Genomic DNA, 24,885 nt, shown 5'->3' with positions numbered 1-24,885 from the left:
AAAATCTATCTCTAATAATAGTAATTGGTACTAATAATAGTAATTGGTACACCAAACATCTTGGCAGCCATCTGTACCAGAACAATGGACTCCTTCACCAGAACTATGTTTAAGTATGTGTCAAACTTCTTGATTTCAAAAGGAGCATTTTCCTGAAGATGATTTTAGTAGTGTTTTTCTCTGGGTTGTTTTTGAAATTATGCATTTATTTATGATATGTGCAGTATTAATTTTTCCAAATGCAAGGCCTTGATTAAAACATCACATTATTTTTAATTTCAGCAAAGAAAAGCAGGGAATAAAAGGAGCCGAACTGGTCCATATCTTGTATCTAACTTACTTGATGCCTACAAGATGGTGAAGGAATCTGGCATGCCACTACTGAGGGCTGCCAAGATGTTTGGTGTACCAGAAAGTACTCTTAGAGATAGGGTTAAAAACAGGATTTCAATTGATGTTGTTGGAACCTACAAGACTCCAATTTTAAGTAAGGAGTGTGAAGCCAAATTAACTGCTCATCTTGTAACATTAGCTGATATGGGATATGCTTACACACTAGCTGAATTTATTTGTCAGGCTTCAGATTATGCAATAATGTTAGGTAAAAGGGCTGCAAAAAGTGGCCCGTTATCTAGAAAATGGTACTGGGGTTACAAAGGTCGTTATCCAGATTGTGATCGTTTGAAACCTGTGTCAGTTTCACAACAGAAAGCCATTTGTACAAGCAAAGGATGCATTGTTAAGTATTATGAGAAACTGAATAGTATTGTTCGTGACTATAATCTAGAAAGCCAACCTGAAAACATTTATCTAATGAATGAAATAGAGATTGAATTTAATGAAACTGTTAATGACTGCAAAAAAGTGACTGTTATTGGGGCGGGAAGTGCCTCTGGACAGGTAATTCCGCCATACTTTTTCATGGTCACTGGCCTCCCTGATGGAGATATCTTTATAAGAAAATCCCTATTGAATACGCAAGGTTTCAAGAACTATCTCAGCGTCCATTTCATGAAATACGCTAAACGCAAAGATGAAAAGGGTTATATTCTTCTGTTGTATGATGGTCATAGAAGTCATTTGTCTGTTGAGTTCATCGACTGGGCAAAGGACAATCATATTCTGCTGCATGTCATTCCGCCACATGAATCGTGCATAGTTGAAACAAAAATCAAAGGAGTTCTTGAGCATGTGAAGTCAAAATATGAAGAAGAATGTTCCAAACTCGCTAAATGTGATCAAGAAGCTCGAAACAGTGCTGATGCAGTAACCAAATTAGCCAAAAATGTTTATGACAGCGAAGTAAGTGCAGCTGTTCTGCAGTCATATTTCAGAAGTAGCGGAATCTATCCAGTGCAAGATGGGAATGCCATTTGTGATGTCCTTGAAATAAATCAAAGAGAAAGCAATTAGTTTTTGTTCTCGCATACAATGATAAAAAGAGACGGGGTCATTTTGGCAGCAGACTTGCTTCTGTAGTTGTAGTGGTTGTTTCTATATGTCGGACATGAATAGGCTTGAATTCTGTGTGTAACATAAATTTTATGTGTGCTTGAACCAGACATAAACTAACCACAGGTTGTAGTGTCATGCTTGGAATAATATTATGTCATATGAAACAAAAATGGTGCAGAATCAGTAGTGTCTGAAATGACCGAGTTCAAACAACTTCGGCTTTGAATTGTTAGTTCATGAAATTGTTTTACCTGTTAGTTTTTAGTTTATTTACAGTTAATTTATTGGTGTTTGTTTAAGAAATGATTTGTTACCCCTTTTTGATTAAGAAAATATGTGTTTTGGGGCATCTGTTTTGTCTGTCAGTACCTGTTACTGTATATCATTACAAATTGGTACCTGACACCTTATATAAATTGCTAATCCATTTGTTTGTACAGTATGACTAGTCTATATTCAACAGAATGTCATTTTTACTGGGCTTATATGTTAAAAATGTAAAAATAAAACTGAAAATCAATTTTTGATGTCATGTATTGAATGGTTTGCCTTTTATTTTATTTTTTATTATTTTTTTGTGCGGGGGGGGGGGGGGAGGTTAATGCCGTTTTTTTTTTTCAACAGTATTTCAGTTATGTAACGGCGGGCATTAAACCTAACCAGTGTTCCTGGATTCTGTACCAGTACAAACCTGTTCTCCGCAAGTAACTGCCAACTTCCCCACATGAATCAGAGGTGGAGGACTAATGATTTCAGACACAATGTTGTTTATCAAATAGTCATGGAGAACACACGCCCCGCCCGAGGATGGAACTCGCGACTCCGCGATCCGTAGACCGACGCTCTACCTACTGAGCTAAGCGGGCGGGTTTTGCCTTTTAGTAAGTGTGTACTATTGGATACGTTTTCTAGATTTATGGATCCTTCTGAACAGTTTTTAATAAGACCTACTAAACTAGATCTTTACCTTTCATACTTCCATTAACCTCCTTCAGATCTGTTGAAATATTTTCCAAACACTATTTTCTATGTAAAAATAAGAATGTATTGTGTTTTATCATGATTTCCATCCTTTCACTTCTTGCAACTTTATCATTGTTTTGAAAGTCTGTCTTTAGGCAGTCAAAATACTCAAAACATATGGTGTTGACCATAATGCAATGAAACCATGGCCACCAAGACATGTGATGAAAATGCTAATATTGCATAGGTAAGGCACTAGGAAATACCTACTGTCATTTTACCCAGAACTTGGACTTAACTTTGGAAGCATATGACGTAAATTAAAAATCATCTGCAGACATTCCTCATTACAATCAAGCATCAATAAAGCATGTCATCAGGCATGTAAATGGCCTCAACTAGGCAGGAAATGGCTCTATGTTATGTAATAGATACTGACCGAAGTGTAGGTATGCATAGCTATACTAACCTTAGCCCGTGCAGTGCTTGAATACCGAGCCACGAAGTTGTTCGTTAAAATCTTATTTTATTTGTGATGAAACTTAAAAGCTTCGTTGTTTTATGACGCAAACATTTCAGTGTTCATACCCTTTGTAAGTTAAATATTAAGATGTTTCATTGTGTTGTCTGTTATTTGTACATATTATGTATCTTGTTCATCTATTCATGTTATGGAGGATTAAACGAAATTTATAAAATCTAAACAATACGGAATTTATACGCCTGAAGGGACGTATTATGTTATACCCCTGGTGTCCGTCTGTCCGTCCATTAGCAATTTCGTGTCCGCTTTGTAAGTCTTCAAAGCCTTGAAGGATTTCGATGAGACTTGACACAATTATTCACCACATCGTGACGACTTGCAGGGCACATGTTCTGGATTGCTCGCTTCAAGGTCAAGGTCACACTTGGAGGTCAAAGGTCATATGAGTTTGTTTCGTGTACGCTCTTGAACTGCTTGAAGGAATTAAAAGAAACTTGGCACAAATGTTCACCACATCGTGACGATGTGCAGAGCGCTAGTTTTGGATGACTTGCTTCAAGACCAAGGTCATACTTAGGGGTCAAAGGTCATATGACTTTGTTTTTTGTGTATATTGCTCCGCATTGCGGTGCTCTTGTTTTAAGCTGTCCTGAGCAGGAAGTGCACAAGGTGAGGTGTTCGGACCAGTCATTGTCCGGTAGCGTCGTGCGTCGTCCGTCATTATTTGCATTTTGAACACTAGAGGCCACAGTTGTGCCCCAATCTTTATGAAATTTGGTCACAATGTTTGTCTTGATGTTCTCTAGGTCAGATTCAAAACTGGGTCATGTGGGGTCAAAAACTAGGTCAGTAGGCCAGATAATAGGAAAAGCTTTTGAACACTCTAGAGGCCACAGTTGTGACTCAATCTTTATGAAGCTTAATCAGAATGTTTGTCTTGATGATCTCTAGGTCAAGTTCAAATCTGGGTCATGTGGGGTCAAAACTAGGTCATCTGGTCAAATCAAATGAAAAGCTTGTGAACACTCTGGAGGCCATAGTTGTGACTAAATCTTTATGAAACTTGGTCAGAATGTTTGCCTTTTTGATCTCTAGGTCAAGTTAAAAACTGGTTTAAAAACTAGGTCACTAGGCCAGATTGAAGAAAAATCTTGTTAACACTCTAAAGACCACAATTTAAGTTTGAAACTCATGAGAATTGGTCAGAATGTTTGTCTTGATGACCTTGTCTTGATGGTCACTAGTTCAAATTCTAATCTGTGTCATGTGGGGTTAAAAATTAGGTTACCCAGTTAAATCAAAGGAAAAGCTTGTTTACACTCAAGAGGCCACGTTTTCGGTCAAATCTTAATGAAAATTGGGCAGAATATTCGTCTCCATGAAATCACTAGGTAAAATATGTTTACACTGTTATTGTATGTTACTCAGGTGAGCGAACTAGGGCCATCTTGGCCCTCTTGTTATTTGGTAGATCCTTTTTTTGTTCACTTAGAATATTTTTAGCTCACCTGAGCACAAAGTGCTCAGGGTGAGGTATTGTGATCACTCACCGTCCGGCGTCCGTCCGTCCGTCGTCCGTCCGTCCGTCCACACTTTCCTTTAAACAACATCTTCTCCTAAACCAACAGGCCAATTTTGATGAAACTTCACAGGGTTGTTCCTTGGATGGTCTTCTTTAAAAATTGTTCAAAGAATTGAATTCCATACAGAATTCTGGTTGCCATGGCAACCAAAAGTAAAAACTTTAAAAATCTTCTTCTCAAAAACCAGAAGCCCTAGAGCATAGATATTTGGTGTGAAGCATTGCCTAGTGGACCTCTACCAAGTTTGTTCAAATCATGACCCCAGGGTCAAAATTGACCCCGCCCCGGGGGTCATTTGATTTTACATAGGAAAATCTTAAAAAATCTTCTTCTCAAAAACCAGAAGCCCTAGAGCTTAGATATTTGACTTGTAGCATTGCCTAGTGGACCTCTGCTAAAATTGTTCAAATCATGACCCCGGGGTCAAAATTGACCTCGCCCCAGGGGTCACTTGATTTTACATAGGAAAATCTTCAAAAAATTTCTAAAAATAAACCAGAAGGCTTAGAGCTTAGATATTTGACATGTAGCATTGCCTAGTGGACCTCTACAAAATTTGTTCAAATCATGACCCCCGGGTCAAAATTGACCCCACCCCAGGGGTCACTTGATTTTACATAGGAAAATCTTCAAAAATTTTCTAAAAATAAACCAGAAGGCCTAGGTCTTAGATATTTGACATGTAGCATTGCCTAGTAGACTTCTACAAAATTTATTCAAATCATGATCCCGGGGGTCAAATTGACCCCGCCCCATGGGATTACTTGATTGTACATAGAAAAATCTTCAAAATAAACCAGAAGGCCTAGAGCTTAGATATTTCATATGTAGCATTGCCTAGTGGACCTCTACAAAATTTGTTCAAATCATGACCCCCGGGGTTAAAATTGACCCCACCCCAGGGGTCACTTGATTTTACATAGGAAAATCTTCAAAAAATTTCTAAAAATAAACCAGAAGGCTTAGATCTTAGATATTTGACATGTAGCATTGCCTAGTAGACTTCTACAAAATTTGTTCAAATCATTACCTCCGGGTCAAATTGACCCCACCCCATGGGGTTATTTGTTTAGCTTTAGCAAAGAATTTTTTTCAAGAAAGCAATTAAACTCAGGTGAGCGATATAGGGCCATCATGGCCCTCTTGTTTTATTGAATTACTTCCCTTTTATGTTATTATAAATAGCTTATTTTGTAACCTTTTTATTATTGACCACTTTTCTGTGGTACAACATGGATGGTACCTCCAATTTTTAGGTTTATTATGTCTCCCACTACACAGTGGTGTGGGAGACATATTGATTTACTCCTGTTTGTGTGTCTGTCTGTCACAAATATTGTCCGCACTCCTAAGTCGAACAGGTCTCACCCAGTTTTCACCAAACTTGAACAAAATGTGTTTGCCAATAAGTCCTTTACCAAGTCCGATAAACTAGCCAAACTGGCCCTTGAAACTTGTTTTTTGATAATCAAAGCACTGAAAGTCTGATAAGGCAGTTGAGGGGAGACTTGCACTTATCTCAAAAGCAGCTCTAGTTTTGACATATCTCTACCTCTAGGATTTTTTGTGGACTTAGATTTTTTCTGTGGCTTAGATATTTTTTTAATTTCTTCCCTTTATTGTTCCTGTCAACAGTCAAGTACTCCCATCCTCCTCTGATATAACCCTTTGGGCATATACTGCCCCGCTTGGTGGTGCTCTTATATTGTCTTGCAATTGGGGAAGGACTTTGCATTGTTTTCAGACATAGTTGACATACTATTTGTTATTTTAAAATTGGAGTTTTCCCACATGCAAGACGATCAATTGAACGAAATCTAATGCAAAGCCTATCTCTTAAGAATAGTTATTAGCAGCCCTCTGTACCGGAACATCAGACTTCTTAACTAGAACTATGTTTAAGTGCATGTCAAACTTGTTGATTTCAACAAAAAGCAAGATGAAGATGATTTAGAAGAGTTTACAATGTTGATTGATAATTTGGAACAGGAGGGAAGTGCCTTTGAATATTCCATTGTAATGTCCTTGAATTTTCTCAGGGTTGTTTCTGAAAGTGCACATTTATTTCTAATATGGCATGCCAGTACTGAGGGCTGCCAAGATATTTGGTGTACCAAAAATTACTCTTAGAGATAGGGTTCTAAACAAGGTTTCAATTGATGTTGTTGGATGCGGCAAAAGTGCAGTTTTAAGTGCGGAGTTTGAAGCCAAATTAACTGCTCATCTTATTACATTAGCTTATATGGGATATGGTTACACGCTAGCTGAATTTATTTGTCAGGCTTCTGATTACGCAACAGTGTTAGGTAAAAGGGCTGCAAAAAGTGGCCCACTTTCTCATAAATGGTACAGGGGTTACAAAGGTCGTTATCCAGATTGTGATCGTTTGAAACCTGTGTCAGTTTCACAACAGAAAGCCATCTGTACAAGCAAAGGATGCATTGTTAAGTATTATGAGAAACTGAATAGTATTGTTCCTGACTATAGTCTAGAAAGCCAACCTGAAAACATTTATCTAATGGATGAAAGAGATACTGAATTTAATGAAACTGTTAATGACTGCAAAACAGTGACTGTTATTGGGGTGGGAAGTGCCTCCGGACAGGTAATTCCACCATACTTTTTCATGGTCACTGGCCACCCTGATGGAGATATCTTTATAAGAAAATCCCTATTGAATACGCAAGGTTTCAAGAATTATCTCTGCGTCCATTTCATGAAATACGCTAAACGCAAAGATGAAAACGGTTATATTCTTCTGTTGTATGATGGTCATAGAAGTCATTTGTCTGTAGAGCTCATCGACTGGGCAAAGGACAATCATATTCTGCTGCATGTCATTCCACCACATGAATCGTGCATAGTTGAAACAAAAAACAAGGGAGTTCTTGAGCAAGTGAAGTCAAAATATGATGAAGAATGTTCCAAACTTGCTGAATGTAATCAAGAAGTTAGAAATAGTGCTGATGCAGTAACGAAATTAGCCAAAAAGGTTTATGACAGCGAAGTAAGCGCAGCTCTTTTGCAGTCTTATTTCAAAAGCAATGGAATCTATCCGGTGCAAGATGGGAATATCATTCATGATGTTCTTTAGAGATAAATCAAAGAGAAAGCAATTAGTTTTTGTTCTCTCATACCATAATAAAAAAGACATGGTAATTTTGGCAACAGACTTGTCATATGGTTGTTTCTTAATGTCAAACATAAATAGGCGTGAATTCTGTGTGTAACAAACTGTATATGCACGCGAACCCTATGTAAATAACCACAGGTTGTAGTGTCATGCTTGGAACAACTTTATTTCATATGGGACTAAAATATGTGGTACAGAAATAATTTTGGCTGAAATGACTGATTTTAAAGAACTTGTTGTTCAATTGTTAGTTAATGAAGTTGTTTTACCCGTTAGTTTTTAGTTTACTAGCTCAACTATATGTAGTACATAGAGAGCTATCCTTCTAATCCTAGCGTTGGCGTCCTTCCGCTTCTACACCTTGGTTAAAGTTTTTATGCACTTTCTTTTGTTTCTCTTTATCTCTGCAATTACTGGATTGACTTGCTTGTTATTCCTCATCATTACCGGCATTATTTTTCACAAGGACCATTACACTAGTCTTGCACTAATATTTCATAAATTTTTCCCTTTTTTGGCTCACCTCAGGTGAGTTATTATTGATCAGAATGTTTGTCTGGATGAAATCTAGATGGAGTTTGAATATGGGTCATCTTGGATCAAAAACTAGGTCACTAGGTCAAGTCAAAGAAAAACCTTGTGTATGCGATAGAGGCTGTAATTTTCCATTGATCTTCATGAGTTTTGGTCAGAATGATTACCTTGATAAAATCTAGGCCAAGTTCGAAAGTGGGTCATCTGGGTTCAAAAGCTAGGTCACTAGGTCAAATAAAAAAAAAACCTTTGTATGTGATAGAGGCTGTATTTTTTTGCCCCTCTTCGAAGAAGGAGGGGTATATTGTTTTGCAGATGTCAGTCAGTCAGTTGATTGGTCAGTTGGTCGGTCGGTATGTAGACTCAAGAACACCTGGGCCTAGGATCATGAAAGTTGATAGGGAGGTTGGTCATCACCAACAGATGACCCCTATTGATTTTGAGATCAGTATGTCAAAGGTCAAGGTCACAGTGACCCGGATCAGTAAAATGGTTTCCGGATGATAACTCAAAACGCTTGGGCCTAGGATCATGAAAGTTGATAGGGAGGTTGGTCATCACCAGCAGATGACCCCTATTAATTTTGAGGTCAGTAGGCCAAAGATGAAGGTCACAGTGACCCAGAACAGTAAAACAGTTTCCGGATGATAACTCAAGAACGCTTGGGCCTAGGATTGTGAAATTTGATAGGGAGGTTGGTCATCACCAGCAGATGACCCCTATTGATTTTGAGATTTAGGTCAGAGTGACCAAGAACAGTAAAATGGTTTCTGGATGATATTTCAAGAACGCTTGAGCCTAGGATCAGGAGAATTGATAGGGAGGTTGGTCATGACCAGCAAATGAGCCCTATTGATTTTGAGGTCATAAGGTCAAAGTTCAAGGTCACATTGGCCAGGAACAGTTGAACAGTTTCCGGACAAAAACTCAAGAACGCTTGGGCCAAGGATCATGAAAGTTTATAGAGAGGTTAATCATGACTAGCAGATGATCCGTATTGATTGTGAGGTCAGTAGGTCAAAGGTTATAGTGACCTGGAACAGTTAAACTGTTTCCAGACATTACTTGAGAACGCTTGGCTTAGGATGACAAAATTTGATAGGGAGATTGGTCATGACCAGTAGATGACCCCTATAGATTTTGACATCAGTAGGCCAAAGGTCAAGGCCACTTTGACCTGGAACAGTTAAACCCTTTCCGGACGATAACTTGAGAACGCTTAGGCCTAGGATCACGAAACTTATAGGGAGGTTGATCATGACCAGCAGATGACCCCTATAGATTTTGAGGTCAATAGGTCAAAGGTCAAGGTCACATTGAACCAGAACAGTAGAACTTTTGTTAACAGTGAGCAAATAATTTCTGTTTCTTGTGCAATTACTGAATGCATCAAGGGGGCATTTCGTGTTCTACGAGCTCTTGTTCAACTGATCTTCATGAAATTTTGTAAGAATGATTACCTTGATGAAATCTAGGCCAAGATTGAAAATGGGTCATCTGGGGTAAAAACTAGGTCACTAGGTCAAATCCAAGAAAAACCTTGTGTTTGCGATAGAGGCTGTATTTTTCAATTGATCTTCATGAATTTCGGTCAGAATGATTGCCTTGATGAAATCTAGGATAAGTTTGAATATAGGTCATCTTGGATCAGAAACTAGGTCACTAGGTCAAATCAAATAAAAACCTTGTGTATGCAATAGGGGCTGCATTTTACACTGGATCTTCATGAAATTTGATGAAATCTAGATGGAGTTTGAATATGGGTCATCTAGGATCAAAAACTAGGTCACCTGGTCAAATTAAAGAAAAACCTTGTGTACGCAATAGGGGCTGCATTTTACACTGGATATTCATAAAATTTAGTCAGATTGATTGCCTTGATGAAATCTAGGTCAAGGAAGAATGTAGGTCATCTGTGATCAAAAAGTAGGTCACGAGGTCAAATCAAAGAAAAATCTTGTGTATGCAATAGAGACTGTATTTTTCAATTGATCTTCTTGAAATTTGGTCAGAATGATAGCCTTGATGAAATTAAGGTCAAGTTTGAATATGGATCATCTGAGGTCAAAAACTAGGTCGCTAGGTCAAATCAAAGAAAAACGTTTTTTATACGATAGAGGCTGTATTTTTCAATTGAGGTTGATGAAATTTGGTCAGAATGATTGTTTGATCAAATCTAGGTCAAGTTTGAATGTAGGTCATCTTGGCTCAAAAACTAGGTCACTAGGTCAAATTGAAGAAAATACTTGTTTGCACTTAAGAGACCACATTTTTGGACCAATCTTAATGAAAATTGGTCAGAATATTTGTTTCCATTAAAATACTAGGTCAAACATGTTTACACTGTTATGGTGTTTTTCTCAGGTGAGCAACCTAGGGCCATCTTGGCCCTCTTGTTACTTAGAATTTCAGGTTTAAGTTTTTGTGCACTATCATTCTATCCCAGTGTACACTCCGAACAACAAAGTTGTAAGGGGGGTTATACTGGTTGTCCGTCTCTCCGGCTGTAGACACAATCTTGTGCGCGCCCGCTCTCCTCATCCCTTTGACACAATTTAATGAAATTTCACACAAAGATCAGTAACTACAGTAGTTTTGTATGGGATATGTTAGGTTCTTCCAGAAAAAATGCAGAGTAACGGGACTTTGTTTTTGTTATTTATACTATATACATAGAGTCTGCATATGTGCACACTTAATCTCCTGAACCCATGCACACAATTTAATGAAATTGCACACAAGTGAACACACAAGTAACCCTAGTTGTGCATGGCGCATGTTAGAGCAGCTTTCAGAAAAAAATTTACTCAAGTGATCAGTGCCAACCCCAGTTGTGCATGGTGCATGTTACATTTTTGTAGATAAATATTCTGCAGAGTTATGGGACTTTGTTTTGTTACTATACTATTTTATATATATAGTATGCGTGCCTAATCTCCCGAACCATTGCACACAATTCAATGAAACTTAACGCAAGTGATCAGTGGTACTGTACCAACCTAACTTGTGCGTGGTGCTTGTTAAGTTCTTTCAGAAAAAGTATTCTGCATAGTTATGGGACTTTGATTTTTGTTACTATAATACTGTATACATAGAGTCTATATAAATGGAATCCACATACTTATGCAATCTTGTGTGTGTCAAATTGCAATTTACTGTGTCAGTGCGTGTGGTACATACATCACCTTCAGTGATAGGTCTAGTTATGAGGCACTTTCTCTCTGTAACTGATATTACCAAACAAATTTGAATGAAACTTAAAATAATTGTACGATATCAACATTCACATTATATGGCATTAGGGCGATAACTCTTGCACCAATAATTCATGAATTATACCACCTTTTGACTTAGAATTTCAGGTTAATGTTACTGCTTTTTCACTATATCTTTGTTATTACTTAATGAATTTGGTTCAAACTTGAAATATTCGTCCACAACATTGACTCAAGGTCCATAACTCTGGCACAAATGTTGTGAATTAAGTCCTCTTTTTACATAGATATTCAGTTTAATTTTGATGCTATTTTCACCATATCTCTGTTGTTTCTCAAAGGATTTGGTTCAGACTTCAAGGGGTTGTTACGCATCATCACCCGCATCATACAACACAAGGTTCATAATGCTGGCACCAAAATGCTATGAGTTATACCCCCTTTTTACTAGAATTTAAGGTTCAAGTTGTAAGGCACTTTTGCTCTATCTCACTTATGACACATGCTGCATTACTTTTGTAGATGTTCTTCCACAAATTATGTCCGTTTTATTCTAATTTAATGTTTTTATACACTATCTCTATCTCTGTTAATACTAAATACATTTAACACTGGCTCAGATGTGCCCATTTTCACCATCCAGCATTGAAATAATAGAGCACACTGTCTCCTGTTACAGCTCTTGTTTAATATTCATTTTGTACAGATCAGATACTATTAGATGGTTAAGAAATAATTTGATACCCATTTGTGTTTAAGAAAAAATTGTTTTAATGTGTAATAACCTGTTACTGTATTATCACTATATGACACTTTGTATAAATTAACGGACCATGTTTTGTCCTATATTAAAGAGTATCATGTTAACTTGACTAATAAGTCAAAATTTGAAAAATAAAACTATGAAAATTGATTTCTGATTTCATGTAATAAAAACATGTGTTGAAGTCTTTTTAAGTGAATGTAGAGTGACTGTAACAATGATTTTATAAACACTTATACAATATGTCTTTCTAAAAAACAGAGGATAAGTCTTTAAAGAAATTCCTATCGGGAACTATCGAATGGATTTTCACTAAACTTTATCTGCAGCATTCTTGCTTAGTCCTAGTGTGTCAGATTTCTCCCCATTGCAAAAGTGGCTACAAATTAAAGGATGTAAGACTGTTTAAACAATTTTTTTTAAATAATCACGTTATAGAAGTTCATTAAACTTGATCTTCAGCTTACATGCTACCATATATATATAAAGATATGTGTTCTGTTTGTGGTATAGCCTTTCAAACTGCAGAAACATTGCAAAGTGCACAAAGAAAGCCCTAGCAAAGACAAGTCTACTGGGCTGCAGGAAGCAATTTTTTAATACTCGGCTACTTTGGAGATCATTATGATAATCATACTATAGACGAGCTGTACGAGTGATCCAAATGTATCAAGTCATTCAGAAATCGTAGTTAGCAAAGTTATATATAATAATAATTAAATTATGCTTGTCAGAAATGTGGGAAAATATACAGACATATCCATGTCAGGTCTTGCAAAACATAAGAATAAAGGCACTGGAGAGTTATTATTGCTGAGTCTTTCGAATGGAGTTAGGCCTTCTCTTTGATTGAAGTTTGTTATTATATATACTAAGAACTTACAGAAATAACAAAATTTCACAAGGGATGATCTGATTTATTTGAGGATATACAATCTTAAGGTTCTTAACTGTTCTGTGTTGAAGGTTCACACATGAGCTATTAGGATTGTGCTGGAAACCATTATCAGCCCTTTATTAAAACAACTGCTTTATGGCTGTTTACCAAGTTAATAAGGCACATCCTCATATGAGCCACGCCATGAGAAAACCAACATAGTGGCTTTGCGACCAGCATGGATCCAGACCAGCCTGTGCATCTGCACAGTCTGGTCAGAATCCATCTGTCTGCAAACAGTTTCTATAATTGCAATAGGCTTTGAAAGCAAACAGCATGGATCCTGACCGTGCAGACTGGTCTGGATCCATGCTGGTCGCAAAGCCACTATGTTGGTTTTCTTATGGCGCGACTCATATAGACCTTTCTCAAGTTTGTTCAAATGATTTCCCTTCATGTTATAACTAGACCTTTCTAACGTAAATGTAAATCGGAAACGGATTACTGAATCCGTAAATGTTATTTGCAAATAATGGTCTAAGGGAGATACTATTACGTTACTATTGGATGAAATTGTCTCCCCTAGACCATAAATTAGCCTAAAATTTTACGGATTCAGTATTCCGTTTCGTAATTACGTTTACGTTAGAAAGGTCTAATAAGAGCTGGCAGGGCGTAAAGTAGAAATCATTTTAAACAGCCTTCAGCTCAGCACACCAAGGCATTTTCCTCAATCATTTTTCTTGAAAGTGGAAAAAAGACAAAGGTAACTTTCACATTGCACCATGCTTCATTTGAAATATAGCGTCATGAATTAAAAAGAAATTTGAGCTGCGACATGAGAAAATCAACATCGTGACTTTGCACCCAGCATGGATCCAGACCAGCCTGCGCAACTGTTCGCTAACTGTTTCTCTAATTGCAATAGGCTTTGAAAGCGATCAGCATAGGCTTTGAAAGCGATCAGCATGGATCCTGACCAGACTGATATGGATGCTGTATGGATCCATGCGGGTTGCAAACGCACTATGTTGGTTTTCTCATGGTGTGGTTCATTTGTTTTTTTTGTTTGTTTTAGCTTTCCAAGAATTTCTATTGTAACACAACCAGCAAATAATCTACTCTACATACATGTAGAGCAAAATCTATCTCTGGTTATTCTGCAATAAACCACTCGTGTGCAATGATATCATACGATACAGGTGCGTAGCAGGGTCGTAAAAAGTAGTTACTATTTTTTCTAACACTGTTGTACTTGTATGTCGTGTTAGAATCGAAATAACAAGTTCCCAAGTGTGATTTATCGTGGATTAACCCGAGATTTTCGTTCTTATGCGAAATAATATATCACTCAGGCCTACGGCCTTCATGATATATTCTTACACATAAGAACTCAAAACTTGGGTTATTCTACGATAAACCACGTTTGGGAACTTATTATTTCTTAATTGTATTTTGTTTCCTGTGTATCAAATAGATATAAATAGAAATATTAGTGTTAGTTTTGTTTTGGATTATTTAAATATTGTATTTTATAAAAAAATAAGAAAATTATTTTACTGGTGTAAATGAAACTCTACTTTTGTTTTCAATCTACCTCAGAATTGACCAGAAATCTTTTTCTTAGGATTTTTGGCTTAAGTCAGGGTTGTGTGTTATTCACAGCGCACAATATACATGAGTATCTGTGATATCAGATCTTGTATCTCCAGGTGAAGATACTATTTTATTCTGTTGTCCTTCAGGGTTAGGACATGGGACTTGTTGACTTTGAAGATATCTTAAATAATCTAGAAATAGTTTTATTGATTTAAAAAGTTGACATATTTGAATCGAACTAATTTATAGCAAAACTGTGACTAAACACTATTTATACCCTCAGCCGGGTTATATTCGTCATTCAAAATAACGTATAACTGTCCATCGTGTATAAATAGCATTTAAACACGGGTTGCTGTAAATTATATCTTAATTATTAACTACATGGATACAAATGAACTTCATCATCAAGCTTATTGTTTCGGGCGCCATTTTGGCTGCCACGTTTAATACAGCCCAATGTGTAATTCTGCATAATGGTTCAGAGTGTTACACAAGATGTTTGTAGATGATTCAATATATAGTTAAACATTTTCTACTTTGTCCAGAGAAGGTTGCTAGAGCTCACACTGGCGCTTTCAGGGTACATGTAATGTATTTATCTACAGCTTTCAGTCAAATTTGCATCAAAGCTGTTTTGAGCACCAAATTATTAGTTGTATTATTACTTGAAAAATGCAGCTTGCTTGAAAACAAAAAGCTAAAATGTTTTTATTTTTTTCAGAAACCTGATCAAAAGAAGAATTTAACAATAAGGTGCCAGATTTGCTCCAAAGTGTTTGCATGTAAAGGAAACTTGAGAAAACACATGAAACGGCATGGAGAAAAACGTATCACTTGCCCTGTATGTAGTAAAGGCTTTTACCGTGTAGATGAAATGAGACAACACCTTATTCATATTCATGAAAACAGAGCACAATATGAACATATATGTGAGGTTTGTGGGAAAATGTACAAAAGCAGATCATCACTTCAAAGTCATACGTACAAACACTGTTCGAAGCCGAGAGATGACACAAAATGTAAAATATGTGCGAAAATACTGTCGTGTAAAAAGAAGAGGTTGGAGCATGAAAAAAGGCATACTGAAGGATTTAAAATCTCAAAATGTACTTTGTGTAACCGATTCTTTAAGAATAGTGCAGACCATAAGAAAGTATGTTCAGGCATGCAAGAAACCGAGAAACACGAGTGTGCTGAATGTGGAAGTGTATTTTTAGAAAGCAAATATTTGGCTAATCATATGAAGAAACACCATGGACTTCTGTACCAATGTACAGGATGTGGGGAGGCCTTCTCAGATAGGAAAACCGCATTAGGACATGCAAGCTCTTGTGAAGCAGCAGAAGCAGATTATTTGGATTAACCCTTAGCCTACTAAATTTCTAAAATGGACTGTTCCGTCATTCAGTTTGGGCAATACCATTTATTATTCGAAGAGGTGTTCACTGAAAATTTACTAACTGAATAGCGAACAGTGCAGACCATGATCAGCCTGCACAGATGTGCAGGCTGATCTTGGTCTGCACTGGTCGCAAAGGCAAAACCAATCGCCGCCAGCAGGTTAAAGATTAATGTTAGAATGTTCGAATTTTTGCATTCATGATGTAATGATATTTGAACTATTTTGAGACGTTGACTGAGTTATGTAAACAATATAGAGCATATATAAGAATGATTTTAATCTTTTACATGGGTTTTTATAGTCATTTATGATTCTGTCTAAAATGCCCTGGATCACTTTGATTTGATTTACATTTTTGCTGTCCGGAAACAAAGGTTTATGCTGAACTGTTAATGGAGTTGGAGAGTCTTGACATTTGACTGCCTGTGTCGACATTTTAACTTCAACATTTCTTCAGAAAGTACTGGTCATAATTACACCAAACTTGCTAATATGTACCATCCTGGTATGAGCCTCTCAGATTTGTCCAATGTTTGATGTAATCCCTTCAGGGACCATCAGAGCTAAAACTGAAAAAGAATATTAACCCTTTAAATGCTGAATACAACTCATGTTTCAGATGGCTCACTTCAAGGTCAAGGTCACACTTAGGGGTCAAAGGTCATATGACTTTGTTTTGTGTGTATATTGCTCTGCATTTGCGTTGCATTGCAGTGCTCTTGTTTTTATTGGCAGATCCTTCTTTTGTTGACTTACAATAATTTTTTTTAATTACTTCCCTTTTATATTACTATAAATAGCTTCAATTTTTAAATGTATTTTGACAGGATTTTTATGTCTCCCCTTCTGGGGGAGACATACTGTTTTTGCCCTGTCCGTATGTCACACTTCATTTCCGAACAATAACTGGAGAACCATTTGACCTAGAACCTTCAAACTTCAGAGGTTGGTAGGGCTGCTGGAGTAGATGACCCCTATTGTTTTTGGGGTCACTCCATCAAAGGTCAAGGTCACAGGGGCCTGAACATTGAAAACCATTTCCGATCAATAACTTGAGAACCAGTTGACCCAGAATGTTATATCATCATAGGATGATTGGTCATGTAGAATAGATGATCACTATTGTTTTTGGGGTCACTCTGTTAAAGGTCAAGGTCACAGGGGCCAGAACATTGAAAACTATTTCCAATCAATAACTGGAGTACCACTGACCCAGAATGTTGAATCTTCATAGGATGATAGAAGATGCAAAGTAGATGATCCCTATTGATTTTGGGATCACTCTGTTAAAGGTCAAGGTCACAGGGGCCTGAACATTGAAAACCGTTTCCAGTCAGTAACTTGAGAACCACTTGACCCAGAATGTTGAAACTTCATAGGATGATTGGTCATATAGGGTAGAAGATCCCTCTTCATTTTGTGTTTACTCTGGTAAAGGTCAAGGCCACAAGGGCCTGAACATTGAAAACCGTTTCAGATCAATAACTTTAGAATCACTTGACCCAGAATGTTAAAACTTCATAGGGTAATACCATGGTAACCATTTCTGATCAATAACTTGAGAACCACTTGACCCAGAATGTTGAAACTTCATAGGATGATTGAACATGCAGAGTAGATGCCCCTTTGGATTTTTTGGTCATTCTATTAAAGGCCAAGGTCACAGGTGCCTGGTCATGTAAAATCATTTCCGGAAAGTTACTTGAGAACCACTTGACTTAGGATGTTGAAACTTAATAGGATGATTGGACATGCAGAGAAGATGAACCCTATTTATTTTGAGGTCACTTGATCAAAGGTCAAGGTCACAGGAGCCTGAACAGTAACTTGAGAACCACTAGGCCAAGAATGTTGAAACTTAGTTGGATGACTGGACATGCCAAGAAGCAAGGTCAAGGTCCTCCTCAGGTGAGTGACTTTGGGACTCTTGTTAATTTTATTTCCTATTACTTAGAAAAAAGTATGATCTGGAAGCAAAACTCCTTAAGCCTTAGTTTGTGGAGTACTTGTCGTGTGAAATATTAGATATAATGATAGCATCTTATAAAATAACAATGCTCTTATTCAAGGACTGGCATTATTTAGACATTATTAATTAGACTTTTATTTTTCATTGTTTAATATGCACTGTACATATTTTTATTGTAAATAAACAAAATTTCTTTTTAGCTTTTTGTTGTTCTTGGTTCCTTTGAACACCTGACAAGGTTAAAGAAGTTTTAGAATCATTGATTACAATTTTACTTCCTCAGCATCTGATATTTTAAAATGATAAAACTAAGTGTATATTTTTATTTTTCTCATGAGAAGAGTTATTGAAAAATAATTTTGGCTAAATAACCAGAATACTTTTACTTGGATCTTTATATGGTTTGTGTAAGAACATCAAATCAAGGTCAACAACAATGATTTGTGAGTTAGGACCAAATATTTCAGGATATGCCCCTCTGTTTTGTTAATTTGGATCAAAATGTCAACAGTTATGGCTCTTGGGTTTTGTTAAAATTTGTACCATGATGCCACCAATTAAGGCCCTACCATGATTTAATTAGGCCCTGAGGTAAATGAAAATTTGGATGAAAAACGTCAAAATTTAAGACACTAGGTATAAGTGCAATTTTGCTTTAAATATATATAGACCATTGGTTGAAAATATGAAGTAAAATGTCAACAGTTAAAGCCCTTGGTTTAATCAAAATTTAGACAAAAATTTCAACAGCTGTGACCCTTTTTAAGTTTCAGACCAAATTGTCAACAGTTGCCGGCCTTGGGTTGGTTAAGAGTCAACAGTTAGGTCCCTTTGTTTAGTTAAGATTAAGACCAAAATTGACAGTTATGTATATTTAGAAGCATCATCTGCAACAGTAGAAACAAATGCACATTTTAAACTAACAAGGATAAGAATGTGTGTTGTAAATCAACTAACAAAATAAAAGACTTGCGAAAATTACATAGATACACTATAGGAGTATAAATACAATTTTTATAGCTCTTTGGTATTGCACATTATTATGGCATTTTGAATTAGAAACAAACAAAAAATAAACTAAGAATATGTCCGTAAACAACATTTCCAATGCAATTTAGTAATTCCTCATTGGCTGAATGGTTACACACTCCGTTTCGTACATTTTTGTCGGGAGTTCAATTCCCAGACCATATGTTTTGTAGGGTTTTTTTTTTTTTTTGCTTTTTTCATTTTATCTTTAAAACTGTATTTTAATTTCTTATTTATCAGTTAGGTTTACAAAGACAAACGAAGTCAGTTAATCAAGTTCCAACATTTCCATATATGCCATTATTAACACACAAATCAAGTTGAAATACACTCTCATGAGTTACTGTCCATTAAGGGGCAACACTTTCTATTTGGGCCCTTTCAGCCATATAGAGTGTTCATTTATATTTTAATTTGATACAAACTTGCACAGAATGTTTGTCTGCCAAGGTTGAAACTGGGTCATGCAGGATCAAAAACTGGCACCAGGTCAAATCAAAGGAAAAACTTGTAAGCACCCTTGAGGCCACAATTATGACTCTATTTTCATGAAACTTGGTCAAAATGTTTATATTGATCATTCGTATGCCAAATTTCGAACTGGGTCATATGGGATAATAAAAAACTAGGTCACCTGGCTAAATCAAAGGAACAGCTTGTTAACACCCTAGAGGCTACATTTATGACCCTGTCTTCATGAAACTTGGTCAGAATGTTTATGCCCCTCTTCGAAGAAGGAGGGGTATATTGTTTTGAAGATGTCGGTCGGTCTGTATGTAGACCAATCCTTTTCCGGATGATAACTCAAAAACGGGCCTAGGATCATGAAGCCCCATGTGGTTGTGGGACGATCTGTGTATGAAAACTATTTGAACCACTGCCTTACCCTTGCATGATCGTAAGAGGCGACTAATAGGGTCTTAACACTTGGTTTTGCTGTAACTCTGTGATTCCAGCATGTATGCAAATTTTGATTCCATACCTCATGTTTTTATTTCGATGTAAATGAGATGTGAAACCAAAATTTGTAGTCCTGTTTGGCGCAATATAACCTATACTGTGTTGGTGCGCAGTAAAACCCAAATAAACAGATAGGATCATGAAAGTTGATAGGAAGGTTGGTCATCACCTGCAGGTGACCCCTATTGATTTTGAGATCTGTATGTCAAAGGTCAAGGACACAGTGACCGTGAACAGTTAAACGGTTTCTGGATGATAACTCAAAAATGCTTGAGCCTAGGATCATGAAAGTTGATAGGGAGGTTGGTCATGACTAGCAGATGACCCCTATTGATTTTGAGGTCAGTAAGTCAAAGGTCAAGGTTACAGTGACTGAACATTTAAACCGTTTCCAGACAATTAAACTTGATTTTGAGGTCAGTATGTCAAAGATCAAGGTCACAGTGACCCTGAACAGTTAAACGGTTTCCGGATGATAACTCCAGATTGTTTGGGCCTATGATCGTGAAAGTTGATAGGGGGGTTGGTCATGACCAGCAGATGACCCCTATTGATTTTGAGGTCAGTAGGTCAAAGGTCAAGGTCACAATGACCAGGAACAGTAAAGCGGTTTCTGGCGATAACTCAAGAATGCTTGGGCCTAGGATCAGGAAAATTGATAGGGAGATTGATCATGACAAGCAGATGACCCCTATTGATTTTGAGGTCATCAGGAACAGTTGTGAGGTCACAAGGAACAGTTAGACAGTTTCTGGACGATAATTTAAGAATGCTTGGGCCAAGGGTCATGAAAGATGATAGAGAGGTTCATCATGACCAGCAGATGACCCCTATTGATTTTGAGGTCAGTAAGTCAAAGGTCAAGGTTACAGTGACTGAACATTTAAACCGTTTCCAGACAATTAAACTTGAGAACACTTGGGCTTAGGATCATGAAACTTGATAGGGAGGTTGGTCATGACCTGTAGATGACCCCTATAGATTTTGAGGTCAGTAAGCTTAAGGTCAAGGTCACATTGACCCGGAACAGTTAAACCCTTTCCGGCCGATACCTTGAGAATGCTTGGGCCTAGGATCACTAAACTTAATAGGGAGGTTGATCATGACCAGCAGATGACCCCTGTTGATTTTGAGGTCAATAGGTCAAAGGTCAGTGTCACATGGAACCAGAACAGTTGAAATTTTGTTTACTGTGAGCAAATAATTTCTGTTCCTTGTGCAATTGCTGAATGCATCAAGGTGGGCCTTTCGTGTTCGATGAGCTCTTGTTATCTTAATGTTTCTGTGGCCAAGTTTAACAGATGAGAGATATATGGTCATGACACTCTTGCTCAAGTCTGGGCAACTTTTGGATATATATAATGCTCGAAGTATTTTTATTCGGATTAATTCTTACTGGATTACAAGCATTTTTAGCTTGACTTTTCAAAGAAAAAGTAGAGCTATTGCACTCGCCCCGGTATCAGCATAGGCATCGCCGTTGGTTCAAGTTTTTGATAAAAGTCAAATATCTCTGTTACTATCAAAGCTATTGACTTGAAACTTAAAATAGTTGTTTACTATCAAAGTCTACACCAGGAGAAACAATCCCCATAATTCTGGTTTGGATTTTGACAGAATTATGCCCCTTTTTAACTTAGAATTTTTGATTAAAGTTTTTGATAAATTTAAAGTCAAATATCTCTTGCTATTGACTTGAAACTTAGACACTTATTTACCATCAAAGTCTACACCAGGAGAAATAATCCCCATAACTCTGATTTGAATTTTGACAGAATTATGTTCATTTTTAACTTAGAATTTTTTTATTTTTTTTTAATTTGATAAAGTCAAATATCTCTGTTACTATGAAAGCTTTTGGTTTGAAACTCAAAATAGTTATTTACTATCAAAATCTACACCAGGAGACAAATTCCCATAACTCTGATTTGAATTTTGACAGAATTATGCCCCTTTTTAACTTAGAATTTTTGGTTAAAGTTTTTGATAAAGTCAAATATCTCTGTTACTATCAAAGCTTTTGACTTGAAACTTGAAATACTTATTTGCCATCAAAGTCTACACCAGGAGAAACAATCTCCATAACTCTGGTTTGAATTTTGACAGCATTATGACCCTTTTTAACTTCGAATTTTTTGTTAAAATTTTTGATAAAGTCAAATATCTCTGTTACTGTTAAAGCTTTTGACTTGAAACTCAAAATAGTTATTTACCATCAAAGTCTACACCAGGAGACACAATTCCTATAACTCTGATTTGAATTTTGACAGAGTTATGCCCCTTTTTAACTTGGATTTTTTTTACTGGCAAAGCTCTAATTCAGAGTCAAGCACTGAGAAAAGTCAATACTGTCTAACGGCTAGCTCTTGTTTTAAGACTGATGTTTAATGTTTGATATGTATTGTTTAATAATATTTTTTTTTATTTCAAAGGATTGCAATACATGTCTGAAAAGAGAAAAGAAAATTTAAAATTAAATGGTAAAATATTTTTTCCCACTCCTCCCCAGGTCAGTCTGAAAAGATTAGATGAAATTACGTTACAAAACATGCATGAATGAGTGAAACATTGTCAGCAAGATAAAAATCATTTTAATGAAATCTATTTAAAAGGGTGCTAACAAGTTAAATAATTTATATTTACACTTAAAAACCTCTTGGTTGAGCAACCAGAATTATTTATAGAAGAATATCTATTGTTTAAAGAATACCTCCAGTGAAAACTTAACATATATCAAGTGCTCAGGGAGCAGAGGTCTAGAGTTTTAGATGTTGGCCACTCAACCCAACGCCCAACGGTCATGCGTTAAAGCTGTTACTTGCATTACAGCCGCACCTCATATGACAAGGGAATAGATTTCTTCTAGAAGAATGGTTCAAAATGGTTCTAATATTAGCTTGGAGCTTTTATCACTTCTAAGAGTTGAAATAAATTTAAGTAAGGGCTTGATGAACATTATCAGACGTTAAAGTTTCAAACAAACATTACTTGACAAAAATCAGATTAACCTTTAGCCTGCTGGCGGCAAGTGATTCTGCCTATGCGACCAGTGCAGACCAAGATCAGCCTTGTCTGCACTGTTTGCTATTCAGTCAGTAAATTTTCAGTGAACACCCCTTCAAATAATAAATGGTATTGCCCAAATTGAATAAGGGCCCAGTCTGTATCAGTTAATACTACGTGTTTTCATTTCTACTGTCTTATTCTGCGGGTCAAGGCTATCACGTAGAAATAAATTTCGCACATTTAAACTATTAGCAGAATTAACCCGCTATACGGTATTTTAGAAATTAAGCTGGCTAAGGGTTAAACTCTGAAGTCGTGATAGGAGAACCAAAATAAGGGAAAAAAATCAAAATGCATTTCTCTTCAATCACTCCTGTTTACTTCAAAAGCAAAAACAAACATTAAAAAACAAATTCTCCATTTCTGTCTGAAAAAAAAATTGGATGTACAACTTTTTAGTTCACCAATACCACAGGTTAGGGTGAGCTGTTAGTATAGACAGATGGTCTAGTGTCTATCGTCCATGGGTGGTGGTCAACATTTTAACTTCGTCATCTTCTGCTGTCAATCTACTGGTCAAAATTACACCAGACTTGATCTCGGCAAGGTAACAATGTCTCCCAATTTTATTCGAATGTGGTTACATTGCCCCATTTAGGGGCTCTTATAGCTAATTGTAGCACAGGTGTTTGAAGCTCAGTCAATAAAAATGTATAAGCTGGTTGGATCTCTCTCTCTTCATGGTATATTAATTAAATGGGTGGGATATGATAATGGGGCATACATTTATTGATAGAGCTTTTAAAACGCCTCTGATTTTATTGACTGTAAGCACCTCTAAATGGGGCAAAGTAACCACATTTGAATAATTTCAACATTTTCTTTACATGAAACTCTTCTTTGATTTTCATCAAATTCAGTCTGGAGCATTATTGTATAAGGTATGTCTTCTCAAATAATTATTCAAATGGGGGTGCTAATGGCCCCTTTTAAGTCCTGATAGGGCCAAACAGATAAATACCTTTAAACAACTTACAAATCACTTGATGGGTCTTATCAAACTCTCCCAAATTTGTTAAAATGTGGGGACTTGGCCCCTTGTTAGGGGCCACAAAAGTTAAAAATAGAAATATCTTTAAACTACTTCTCTCATGAAATGTTTAATGGATCTTTATCAGCTTTATCTGTATCATCATTATAAAGTCCTCAGTCCCAGCTTTGCTCAAATGTTTAAAGGCCCATTAGAGCTTAAAGCAGCATGCCTCCAGATTTGGCTAAAAGATAATCTTTCTTTCAAATTGAAGTTTGGTCATATTATGAATATTAGAATATGAATTTTTGTTTCTAAAATATTTTAAAAGTTCCAAATCAAGAAAAAATGTTGACCGCATTTGGAATCAAACCCCGGACCACTGCGGCAATAAAGACATTTTCCCAGCGTCATAACCAATAGCGCTATAGCTGAAGTAGTGATTAATTACTTCAAAATATAGATATTTATAATCGAGACAGTTTACTTGGAGTTAAAGCGTGACAAACGCTTTTTGATTTTCAATGTAAAAAGTAGTAAAAACAGCAAAATTTCATGTGTTTCCATAACATAAAGTTTGTCAGTAATTAAGTTTTAAAGCCTTCTTAAGAAATATAGCATTTATTTCAAGATATCTAAAAAAATTTGATTTTTTGTTGTCGAACGATCTTGAGGCATGCCGCTCTAAAATAGACAAAAAATTTTTTACATCTGCTTATCATGTACCACTTCATGGATCAAACTTGGTCTGTATATTAGCAACATTTTTGGATCTTCCTTTGAATTTGTTGAAATGGAGACAGTTGGTTGCACAGCAATATGATTTTGAGCTAAAAAATAGAAATACCTTTAAACAACATTTTCTTTTGGAGTGCTAGAT

The 24,885-nt window shown here is 36.5% G+C and overlaps 1 protein-coding gene across 5 annotated transcripts in view; it reads left to right on the top strand.

Annotated features, from left to right (window-relative positions):
• The window catches only part of LOC123547372 (zinc finger protein 287-like), a 144,619-nt gene that overhangs the window by 97,304 nt on the left and 22,430 nt on the right, over window positions 1-24,885 (top strand). Inside the window, exon 4 of one of the 5 annotated variants that reach the window (XM_053551646.1) lies at window positions 15,331-18,179. The exons of 3 other annotated variants lie outside the window; for them this stretch is intronic. In XM_053551646.1, coding sequence (XP_053407621.1) covers window positions 15,331-15,972 — 642 coding nt within the window. In that variant the 3' untranslated portion in view covers window positions 15,973-18,179. Of the gene's footprint in view, window positions 1-282; window positions 1,970-15,330; window positions 18,180-24,885 lie in introns of those variants that run through there. One more of the 5 variants, XM_045334407.2, reaches the window with a different exon arrangement.

This window comes from Mercenaria mercenaria, chromosome 9, assembly GCF_021730395.1.
Source record: "Mercenaria mercenaria strain notata chromosome 9, MADL_Memer_1, whole genome shotgun sequence".
NCBI classification, from domain to species: domain Eukaryota; kingdom Metazoa; phylum Mollusca; class Bivalvia; order Venerida; family Veneridae; genus Mercenaria; species Mercenaria mercenaria.
This window is presented reverse-complemented; position numbering and strand designations above follow the sequence as displayed.